This window comes from Anneissia japonica, unplaced genomic scaffold (assembly GCF_011630105.1).
Source record: "Anneissia japonica isolate Jap-2015-1 unplaced genomic scaffold, ASM1163010v1 scaffold4446_len648930_cov198, whole genome shotgun sequence".
In the NCBI taxonomy this organism is placed as follows: Eukaryota; Metazoa; Echinodermata; class Crinoidea; order Comatulida; family Comatulidae; genus Anneissia; species Anneissia japonica.
In genome coordinates, this window is record NW_022683639.1 from 193,337 (window position 1) to 206,177 (window position 12,841).

General features: G+C 31.6%; 1 protein-coding gene across 1 annotated transcript in view; it reads right to left on the minus strand.

The window, feature by feature from the left end:
* LOC117100630 (actin filament-associated protein 1-like 2) overlaps positions 1–12,835 on the minus strand; it is a 16,975-nt gene extending 4,140 nt beyond the window's left edge. Inside the window, exons 1-9 of the mRNA XM_033240430.1 lie at positions 12,660–12,835; positions 10,333–10,406; positions 9,747–9,784; positions 8,380–8,639; positions 6,622–6,694; positions 2,848–3,229; positions 2,476–2,572; positions 1,445–1,531; positions 1–218 (exon numbers count right to left, since the gene is read on the minus strand). Coding sequence (XP_033096321.1) covers positions 1–218; positions 1,445–1,531; positions 2,476–2,572; positions 2,848–3,229; positions 6,622–6,694; positions 8,380–8,639; positions 9,747–9,784; positions 10,333–10,389 — 1,212 coding nt within the window. The 5' untranslated portion in view covers positions 10,390–10,406; positions 12,660–12,835. The remainder of the gene's footprint in view (positions 219–1,444; positions 1,532–2,475; positions 2,573–2,847; positions 3,230–6,621; positions 6,695–8,379; positions 8,640–9,746; positions 9,785–10,332; positions 10,407–12,659) is intronic.
* Between the last annotated feature and the right edge of the window lie 6 nt (positions 12,836–12,841).

Below are 12,841 nucleotides of genomic sequence, written 5' to 3' on the forward strand. Positions count from 1 at the left end.
GTACACATAGACAGTGTCTCCTTGATACAGTGTCAATGTATTTTTTCTTTTAATGTTTGGTTTCCCTTGTCCAATTTCCATACCCTTCAAGGGTTGTGAAAATATCAGTTTTTCAGCTCCAACATCCTTATATACATGGAGAAGTTGGCTTGTAACAAAACAGAAACGTTCTTTCCATTTCGGTTCTCCATTAACAGGACTTAAAATATTCACAAGCCCTTAAAAAATGCCAAAACAATATAAATATTATTCAAAAATATAATATTGGTAATAAGATGTCTCTGGATCCATCCCTGTTGCTCAGCTATGTATTGCTCAGGCCCATAATAAGGGGGTGTCTATGGTTTAGCTGAATACCCTTTAGAATGAGCTTCCTACTGATCACCTAAACTATTTGCTTTAAAACCATAAAAGTGATGATAAAATTCACCATTTAAGAACATCACAGCACCAAGATGATACCTTGCTCTCTGGTACTCATATGGAAACCCTTAAGAACTCCTATTGCAGGCTTGCTCACACACCAGTACTCAGGGTTCAACAACTAAGTATGCATTTATATGATAACAAATTTATAGTGCCTTGCTTAAAGCCCCATTCCCGGCAAAATTTCAATTTTTAAGAAAAATCTAATTTTTGTATAATCTTATAAAGATTTATAAATATAATACGGAATTGCTAGTTTAACTGAATTTAGACATTCCTAAGAGTGAAAAAAATGTAAAATAAGACTGAAATTTGATTTTTTGTGTTCCACACAAAAAATAAATGCGGATGAATTTTTCATTTTGATTTTGCGATAGGTCGTGAGAAAAAATAACGTAGGCGCCGAAAACATTAGCCTATCCAGCGCTGCTAGGCTAGGCCTAGCCTTACCTCGATTTAGGTTCTGTTATCACACATAAAAACGGCCGAAATGATATTTTCCGTTGCTAGTATTGACACTTGTGAAATATAATATTTCATAGGAATTATTTCAAATTTGTTAAAAAACTGATTCTGACTGAGATTTTGACACTTAAACAAACATATCTCAGCCAAACCGAACGACCGCATTGTGCGAGATGCGAAGTACAAAACCTAATCTCATTAGAGAGGGCGCACTTTATTGACTGTATAAAGTACTGTATACATAAAAGCGAGAGTATTCCAGTGGATGCGATCTACAACCTCTGAATTTGCCTAGTAACGATGAATTCGTCGAGAAAATGGTAATATTTTATGAGAAATAGTGTAGTCTGTATTTCTCATTTTTTTTATTCTTTTGCGTAAAACTAAAATTCATGCCAATATTTTTCCATGATTTATAATAATTGGAGTAATGCAAATGCATATTTTCTAAAAAAAGTCAATTTTTAGTGAAATTTTGCCGGGAATGGGGCTTTAAGAAAACAAACATCAATAACATGTGTTGACATGCAAATAAATGAGTAGCAGTTTTCACCTGCAAGGTTCCCTTCTTTGTCCTCACTTAACTGTATTGGCACAGGTTTGGATCTCCTTTTGACTAAGTTGGATATCTTGATTTTACCTGTGATATCAACAACATTAACAAAATAATAATAATAATAATACAGTAATAATAATAATAACAATATTAATAATAGTAATAATAATATTAATAATAATAACAACAATAATAATAATAATAATAATAATAATAATAATAATATAATAACAATAATATAATAATAATAATAATAATAAAATAATAACGTAATAATAGTAATAATATTAATAATATTAATAATAATAATAATAATAATAATAATAACAATAATAATAATAATTTTAATAATAATAATAATAATAATAAAATAATATTTACTAGAGCTTTACTATTAAGCTGACGCCCACATTAGAAACAGTGCATCAAACTATAAGACCAAAATTATGATAATGTAGGTGACAACTGTGATGACAATGGTGGAGATGATCATGGTGATAATCGTAATGTTGACTATGATTATCACAATGATAATGATGGTACAGTGATGTAGACAATGATGATGACAATAATGATAATATTCATGATGACGAAATGGATGAAGATGGTCAATGCTATTCTACAGTTACAGTATATCTAATTTTACCTAAGTTTACAGTTTACAGTATATCTAATAAGGCCCTATAAAAAATATTATTAGTTTATCACCCTATCTGGGCAGGAAAAGTGATGAGGGAGGGAGGTTTTTTATTTTTTTTTTTTATTTTGCTAAAGCCACATATCACCCTTGGCTTGGGTTGTTTGCTGGTGCAGTGATATTCAAAGTAAAACATGATTTAGATAAGCCAAACAATATCTACTAACTATTTAATAAAATAAATTAAAAAAATAAATTAAAAAAATTAAAAAAAAAAATTTTTTTCCCCCAGTCCAGTACCATAAAAGACATGCGCGCGAGGGTGATAAACTAATAATTTTTTTTATTGGGCCTAATACATTGAAAGAAAAAAATGAATTTGTCAGTAAACCTTTTAATGTACTGTCTGACTGCTCCACTGGTGGACTGTGTGGATCTTTGTTATAAGTCGGAATGTTGTCTGCATTTGTTGATTCTTCTTGTAGGACCTATAAAAAAAATTAAAATTATTTATTCTTTTCTTGATACTGATTCACTGGTACAAAAAGAAACTTTTATATAATAGCAGTAACTACAGGTCCAGAGTAAAAATCTGGAAACTGGCGAGCAACTCATTTTATTTGGAAATACACAGCAATACAACAGAATTGAACCCATGACTTTAAAATTATTGAAAACTCAAATCATGACCACCAACAAAGCATTAGTACTATTCTATGGGTACCCAAACTCCCAGTTTTTAAGAAGATTAAAGTAAATATACCTTTATCCATGTTTCTAAGTTTTCCCTAGTGGTGGTTGCAAAGTTTTGTGTGGATTGTCCCTGATGCTGAATTCCAAACACGTGTTCGTACTTGCTCTCCGGTCCCTGTTCTGTGATATTATACCCGAAGAGAGTCAGGTTTTTTGACGGCGTTTTATCCAATGGTTTGTTATAAAGACTTAAAAGTCCTTTGTACACAATACAGTACTTTATACTCCACTTTCCTAGAGAAATTCTTGATAACGTTCCAGAATATGTTTTGAAAGACAGGATTCCAGAGTGTATGATGTATGGGTCATTTTCACATCGCGTTTTAAACTGTTCTGCTTTTGTGTTCCTTGATTGTTTAAGGGGTTTGGATTTTTCGGGCAATGATGGGGCACTGTAATCAGAAAAGGAAAAAAAATGAATTACCTGTTTAGAGATCCTGTCTTGTTTTTTCAAGTGCAATTGGGAAATGATGGGGCACTGTCATCAGAAAAGTGCTTAAGATGAGGGCGTACACTATTAAAACGCAAGTGCGTATAGCAGTATGATTTAGCCATTCAAGAAATGGAGAGATTGAATATAACATCTTTATATAGGGAATTGCACTAAAATACGAGACGTAACAGACCTAAAGTGAGTATACTCCAACAAAAACTTAAATGTGTTTTTTAAAAATATCATTAAATATTTATTTTTAAACAGAACAATTATAAAAACAATTACACAATTTCTAAATAGGACATAAGCCTAAATGGCTTGGCTTCACAACACCTGAAACAAAGTGAGAGCTTCTAGTTCTACTGCACAGTAGAAACTGTACATGCAGTATCGAAATGTCTAAACTCTTTACCATTAACATAATTTCACTGCAATATGCTGAAGTTTGTTGTACACTCTCAACATCAGTATCCATCCATTCCTTTCATTTTGTATTAAAAATGTCAGGAAATCATTAAAGCATGCTTGTATTTAATATTAACAATTTATAAAAAAAAATTATTAAAAAACTGGTATTTGGTGGAATTGTGATGGAAAATATTAGTGACAAGTTTATAATACGCATTGTAATATGGCAATTAAAAATATATAATGCAGGCTACAGTAAGAAAACCGGACAGTCCATATGAGCAATGAAAGGAATGGGTAGATACTGTTGTTGAGTGTACAACAGACTAGCACATTGCAATAAAATTGTGTTAATAGTGATATTAAGTATTACTTTTTTGTTTTTTCATGTTTATTTTAAGCGCATAGGTCTCTATCATAAGCGCTCTATAAGTCGAATATTATTATTATTATTATTATTATTATTATTATTATTATTATTATTATTATTATTAAAACAAAAATGTGTTCACTTCTGACAAACTTTGTCATTCAACATGTATAGTATTTATTTTTTATCTTGTAATTATGTATCAAGAATAAAATACTCAAATTAACCAACTTTCTGTGGGATTAACTAGAGTGGACGTGCTTGCCTTTTAATTTCAAGATTCATAATCTGAAAAAAGTTATGGAACTTGTAACGGTTTGAATGTTGGAAAGAAGTGAGCTACAGTACCTGACAGCCAACGTACTGCTTACTTGGAAATTGAAATTTCCTGATCTCTGGATCAAAGTTAATGTGATGATGCAATTTGTATTGTACATTGTATTGTACATTTTATTGGCAATATGCAGTTCTGAAGTCCATAATGTTGTATAGTGTTATTCTATTCTATAGCTAAACTTCAATACGATTATACGATTCAATGTGTTTATTAATACAGTAAGTCATAGGCATGTTACATTATCCGCATTGGACTGATGCAGGTGTTATTCTGAGGTGGAAGCTACCGGAGCCCAGCATACTGCCCACATGCACCCGGGTGTGACCGAGACGTTGTTTTCGACATCAGTGGGTGGAGCCCTTTTCTGGATACTTTATAACCGATAGCGCACATGCTTTTCAGAACTGTTTTTAGTTTAAGTACGGTAGTTTAAGTCAAAATTACTTACCGCTTGTTTTTTATTCTTTTTGCAAAGCGTATTGAGACTTTTTGCAGAATAGAAGATTGGAATTATTATTATTATCATTATTATTATTATTATTATTATTATAAACAAGTCACTCCTTGCAAAATAATTATTTTGAGTTATTAATACAGGATTGAAGAGTAAAAGGAGAGCTATAAAATGGTAGTAAAAGAATCATTTAAATCCGACATATTATAAGTTACAGAAGTTTAACATACAGCTGTTTATAAAAATATTTCAGAAATGAGCCTTCTAAGTTTAAAATTTTGGTATTGTTTTTAGGCTCTGGTATTCAAACTATCCTTTGCGAACCAAGTTAGAGGTGCAAAAATATTTTGCAGGGTCACCGTACATTTCATGCTGTCATTGACTGGTAATAGAACCTATTTATATCTTCATTTCTTTGTGTAAGTTTTTGTGTACGAAGTATCATTTCCTGAACTTGGATTTTTTCCATGAATTCATAAAACAAAATATGTTTTTTATCATATTGACCTTAATTCTTATGTTTGCTTCTTCCCGGTAGGACCAATCCGGTAGGAGTATTTTATCAAACCAAACATGAACTTCAAGGCATTATCAGTCATACAAAGTTTGTTCAACAAATGGTTTGGTATTTAAAATCTGCTATGTCATATTTAGCTGAACTAAGATTAAGAGTTTGTCGATTGGTTGATAACAGATTTAATTCTAGATCTGAGTGGGGTCACCCCTACTTCATGTTAGCCCTTGTGTTGTGTTTTGACCTTCACTTTATTTTAAAAATTATTCATGGAATGGTTATTACTTTTAGTTTCTCTAAATATATTTTCTTATAATTTTAATTTTTCTAATGGGCCGTCTATTGAGAACCAAGAAGATAGAATCTATAGGCTCCACAAATTGAATTTAAATTCAGAGAATTTAATCAAACTGTAGTTGTGTGCACTCTACCTCAAATGATCTCTCTCTGACATTTAACTTTATAAATGCACTCTGACTTTTAACTAAAAATACACAGGATGAAGATCCTACTTAATTATGCATTGAATCATGAAAGGGTGAGTAATTATAAACTGTATTTGCACTAATATCATAAAAGCTTTCAAAAAGCCAATGGCCATATGTGTATATGCCATTGTATAAGCAGTATGTATTGGTCTGCATTCTGTTGCTTACTATTACTTTTACCTTTTTAATGCATGTATCGCTTTTCTCTTAGGAACCCTAATCATATTTAGTCCTATAAGGATTTTTTTATAGTATTGGTGAATATGTTGTATTAGTGGTTTTTTAATCATTAATTATCTACATAAAGCATTTAGAAGCTTGTGCAACCATTCAACCAACAATATATAATAAAGTTCTACTCAAATTTTATTGTAAATTAATAAAATTCAATAATTAAATTCATTTTATTCAAAGAAAAATAGTAGCCATGAGGCTAAATTGCATGAAATTTTAAGAACAATAAATAATATGTAATATTTTTACTTTTTTTTAATTGTTCATAATTAAAATTTAAACACTCAACCATGGGAAACTCAAAACACAAAGGGAAATAATTACAAAATTGAATTAAAACAATTCTTTTATTTCATTTTATGTTTTACCTTAGTGACTATAATATTGAATCCACCATGATTATGGCCCGGGCCGCGGCATTTTGGAGGGGGCGGGGGTGGGTGGCCTTCAAACTGTTGTTTTGTGGAACCTCATAACAAAATTAATGGGTCAGGACTTAGCAAAATCATCCAATGTACTGCCAAATATATAGTGAATTCTTACCTTTTTTCGGTATCATCTATGTACTCATCAGAATCAAATGACTCATAAGAACCGCTAGCATCAGACAGTCCACCTAAAAGAATGCAGTGCATATGTAATGCTAGGGACACACTGCTTTGCATGACGGTCATACAACAAAAATTCGACCTTCGTTCTCTGTAAGCATTTGACTATGCAGCGCTGCCTGCGACAGTCTCATGAGTTGACCATCTAACAAAAATGCCAGAGACCTACTGCAATTGTACGGCAGTTGTATGGCGATTCCATCTCCGCTCTCTGTAAGCATTTGACTAAGTATCTGTATAAGTATCACCTATGGATATCGTGTCAACCAAGAGTACAGGGTCAGTGAGCACTTGGCTTTAGCACATGCCTCCATTCATTTAATAAAAAAAAAAAAATAAAAAAAAATTTTTTTTTTCTTCTGAAATTTTAATAATCTATTGATGATGATGAATAAAATAAAACAGTAACAGTAAGTAGGCAACAATGAAAAGATAATATTATTAATGATCTGACACATCTTTTTGATTGTGCCTTTCAATAGTGGAATTTTTGAAGTATTGAGAATTAAAGTGCTTCTGAATATGGAACTAGATTTTGGCATGTTATACAAATATTGAATTGGATTTGGGTTGGAAGTCATATAAATTACTGTAAACCAAGTTTTAAAATGTATAAATATGCAATATGAATATAACAAATATACTGTATAATTTAAAAACTAACCATTTGCGCCATCCTGTTTATCCTCTGGGTCCTCATAGACGTCATCGTCCTCAATGACACGGCCCTGATGGTTGGTGTTTTCATAGTCACCTGGCTCTTCATAAACTTCCCCATCATCATCAATAGCGCGACTTGGCGAGCCAATATTTTCCGAAACCAAGGGCACTTCGTATTCTTCTTGGTCACTGTCAGGTGAACTATATGATTTTTCCTTAAGAATATCATCTTCATTGATAGGTGTTTCATAAATATCATCTGTCCTGTATTGTTAAGAAAGATGAGATTGTAGAGAATGCATACATTATACAAGATTCTCATGCACTGGTCCAAGACGTCATAACTCATGGTTATATCTGTCTCTTATACACATCTAGATGTGTATAAGAGACAGATTTTAAAAATAAACATTTGAGTATGCAGCGCTGCCTGCAACAATCTCATCAGTTGACCTAACAAAAATGCCAGGGACCCACTGCAATTGTACAGCGGTCGTATTGCGATTCCATCTCCGCTCTCTGTAAGCATTTGACTAAGTATTTCTGCCAGCTGATTGTTGTTGGCAGTCTTAAGTAGAACGCCAACAAAAAATGATCTGTTCATGTGCATAGCGCGCGTTGCATCACCTATGGATCTGTCTCTTATACACATCTAGATGTGTATAAGAGACAGATACTGCCCATTCATTTAAATTAAAAAAAAAAAAAAAAAAAAAATTTTTCTCCTGAAATTTTAATAATCTATTGATGATGATGAATAAAATAAAACAGTAACAGTAATTAGGCAACAATGAAAAGGCAGATAATATTATTAATGATCTGACACATCTTTTTGATTGTGCCTTTCAATAGTGGAATTTTTTAAGTATTGAGAATTAAAGCACTTCTGAATATGGAACTAGATTTTGGCATGTTATACAAATATTTAATTGGATTGGGTTGGAAGTCATATAAATTACTGTAAACCAAGTTTTAAAATGTATAAATATGCAATATGAATATAACAAATATACTGTATAATTTAAAAACTAACCATTTGCGCCATCCTGTTTATCCTCTGGGTCCTCATAGACGTCATCGTCCTCAATGACACGGCCCTGATGGTTGGTGTTTTCATAGTCACCTGGCTCTTCATAAACTTCCCCATCATCATCAATAGCGCGACTTGGCGAGCCAATATTTTCCGAAACCAAGGGCACTTCGTATTCTTCTTGGTCACTGTCAGGTGAACTATATGATTTTTCCTTAAGAATATCATCTTCATTGATAGGTGTTTCATAAATATCATCTGTCCTGTATTGTTAAGAAAGATGAGATTGTAGAGAATGCATACATTATACAAGATTCTCATGCACTGGTCCAAGACGTCATAACTCATGGTTATATTATGGTGCAAATTTAAAATCATAACTCATGGTTATACTATGGTTCAAATTTAAAATAATTGCATGGTTTATACCAGACCATGTACAGTAGTTCATGAATTTACTTTATTACAACTTTACAAATGGAGACAAAAATATCAATCGCAAATCCATAATTACAGTATAGGAATGGTAGGCCTATATACACTACAACATACAAGATTCTGCCATGCACTAGACAATAAAATTAAAATGCATCCATTGAGCCGCCAATGACTACTGGCAACCCATCTGCCTTAGTGGCCTTCGGGTGGGAGGGTGGATGGTTACCAAGCAGCAATAAAAAAAATAGCTGAACAAAGAGGAAAAGCTCGTCGGGGCCAATGGCCAAACCATGCTTAGTTTAAGGAGGAAGATTAGTTTGTCTTTAAGGTTTGGTTAAGTATTACTTTCTTGGCAATATGTGCTCTATAAGTTGACCATTATTATTATAATATTCTTAGTATGCAAAATATTTTAAATCAATTTATTTTTAATTAGAATAGATGATGAGCTGTATCTTGGTTGTTTCTAATTTAGGGTCTTATGGCTCAAGAACAGGATTTTTTTCTCACAATTAAACACAATTTCACACCAGGTTTCACACCAGATGAAGGTCAGTTTATGAAGAGGCTCTTGTGAGGCTTATGAATAGGACTGAACTCAGTAAGTTCACTATTAGAAGTACTTGAACTTATACCTAAATGATGATTTAACAATTACTTTAATCATTCAATGTGAGCAATTTAAATATTTAATTTCATTCTTATATAATTATTTATTATTTTATTTATTGAAGTTTATTTACTGGACAGAGATACAGTAGTGGCCAACATCACTAGAAGTATTTGAACTTAGACTACCTAAATTATGAATAACAATTACTTAATTATCCAACGTAAATTAAAATACTGAAATTTCTTCTTCTATATTTTTATTTCTTAAATTTTATTTATTAATTAACCTTTGACCCTTTAAAATTCATATCTGTACTTACTGTATGACTTTTGGCTTCCCAATCTTCTTAGATGGAATCTAGATTAAAATAAACATGAACATTTATTGTGGTGGTGTTATGATGATGATGGTTTTATTTTTCATGCATTTAAACCACAGGATTAAACTTAATCAATTCATTCATATTATACATTTCTATTGTCAATTCTATGTATAGATCAAATAAAGAGAAGTACAGAAGTATAAGAATAGAGTTTAATGTACTAATGCGTCAATGTTGGTTACATTTGTACATCAGTAGAAGGATGTCATGCCTGATATGAACTGAACATGTCAAAAATTATATTATGCTAACGACGAATCTCAAGGACCAAAATGCTACTTGACAGCGTATGTGGAGAAGATGAACGGCAGTAAAAGCAGGCTAAACTGCATCGTATATATGCTTTTATCACATATACATCCCCCTAGGGACAACTACAAATCTACACCATCCTTATAGTTAAAGTAACAGTTAAAGATTGAAGTAAAGATTAACTTCTGCTATTTTTATTTTAAATGGCAGACAAAAGAACATATGACCCAGAAATAGTCTTGTTAATGATATGTTTAAATTATTACTTTACATTTGCATAATGCCATGATAGATTCCTCTGAGCCGCTAGCTCCTCCACAGACAGCATGTCATTGCTTCCATTTTCTGTAAAAATGAAAACAAAAACAGGAATAAGATAATCATCTACATAGTGAATGTTATCTACTGCAGAGGTATCTTGTCACTTGATCAACTTCATCATAAGATGCGAGTTTAAAAAAAAAATACATAGTAGAGTTTGATTTACTACAAAGTTATGACTTGGTGGATAAAGTACCCACTATTCCAGCTGAGGGTACTTGGTTCTAACCTTGAAAATTCCAAGTTTTTCTTCTGAGAAAATTATATTTTTTGAATTAAACAAAATAATACTGTTAATGATAACAAAAAATAATAATAAGATCAAATAAAAATAATAATAATAAATAATAATAATAATAATAATAATAATAATACTATAATATAATAATTTAAATTTTAATTACGCTTATTTCAAAGCATACAATCACAACAGAAGAAAAAATTCAACCGTGGTCTTCAGATAACGTCTACCGGTCTATAAAAAGACTGTAACAACATAGATCAAGGAAATCTCCATCTCATAAAGTGAATATAAACCAAATGTCAGCTTAATTGAGAAAAGAAATACATGTACAAGTAATGACTTTTACAGTCGTTTTTCATCAGATTAGCTGTTTCACAATCACGCCTGCCCGATGGCGAGTTTATGATATGGTTTTATATGGAATGCCATAAGAGCAACATTATGTGTACGTATACTTCCGCATCTGGGTTTTATATACAAACACCAAAAGGGCAACTTTCAAACACAGTCAATTTTCAAACACATCAGTTTTCATCCACGGTCGGTTAACAAACAGTCAATTTTGACAAGCAAAGTCGATTATCGGCTTCTCAATGAGTTACTTTACTTTAGATTGTCCTGACTAATGCTGTCATCTTCATTTAAGTGGTTTCTAAATATTTTATGTTATGAAAAATGATATGAAACTGCTATCAAAACCTGTACCTAAACTACCACTAAATTTCTTAGTATTATGTAAATGAAATAAATGAGCGAGATAACGTGCATGCCTACAGTATCTTCTTTTAGTGGTCCTATAGTTGGTTTTATCAAAACTAATTGCGAAGTTCAGGTACTAGGGGGTAAGGAAAAATCATACAAAACTGATATCAAAACCTGTACCTGAACTAAAACTGCGTTTCTGACATTATATAAGGGAAATAACTGTGCGAGATAACATGAATCATGCATTCTATCTTCTTTTAGTGGTCCTATTGTTCTTTTTATCAAAACCATTCATGACATTCACAAACTAGAAGGTAAGTGAGCACATCCTCTAGTAAAAATACAATAGTAATAATAATAATAATAATAATAAGTGATATTAATATTAATAGTAACAATTACATCAATAATAATAATTACAAATTAGGATTCCACAATGAGAAAATTCAAAAATATAAACTAAGACCAACAGGGCTGGAAAAAGTACGCGACGGCCATGCGACCGAAGGCATCATTAATGTCCCGGAGCCATTTTTGGGGAGAAATTAAAAAAAATAAACTGTTAGGCTATAAACAAAAATTTTTCCAGGCCTGCAGACTAAAAAGTATACTAATTGCCTTTTACAAACATATGGACTGGATTGGAATGAGTTTGTCATTTAAATTGTGTCAAATACAAGGATGTAGTATAGTAAGTATGAATATTGTAGATTATCTACTTCTAGTTTCAAATCTAAAAGTTAAAACTGAAAATAAAAATATGTATTTATTTATATAATCTTTTAATACTATGTATTGAATTTTGATGTGATTGATAATAAATGTTTTTTTGATTCATTTGTTAAATTAACAATACATATTATTAATAATTACTGGTATTATTAATAATATTACAGTTCTTGTATTCTTGTCGATCTTATATTCTCACCTTTTAATAAATTGTTACTAAACAAAACTGATTCTTATAAATGTTTTTGTTCGCATGGCACAACTTCATATAAAGTGTTTATAATGCATCATAGTTTTGTTTCTTTAAATATGTGAAGGAAACTGAAATATTTAATGAAGAAAACCTTGAGTTAGAAGGAGGCCCACTTTAGTATGGCGCTTAAAAAAGGAACGACGTTTCGACTCTATCTTGAAGTCATTCTCAAGTGCGAGTAAGATAATAATACAAAATCAGACTTAAAAGAATGACAGGGTACAGTCGAGTATGAGCCTACCTCCAAGTTGGGATTACTTGATAAAATATATTTATTTTAAATCCTATTTATAGGGCTACCAAGAAACCTAATCACAAATACAGCTCCACCCATTTTGTTCCTTACCTTTGTCAACTGCAGTTGGTGTTGTTACTTTAGAAGGGTTGGATGCGGGAAGTGGCGGGGGAGGCAAATCCGGCAACTTTGGTTTATCTGGATTTTGGCCTACTTCTGTAGTGTGTTCAGCGATGTATGAATCAAGTCGTTTCAGGTATGTACTTAAGGTCTCCTGTAGGTCACTTGATAAT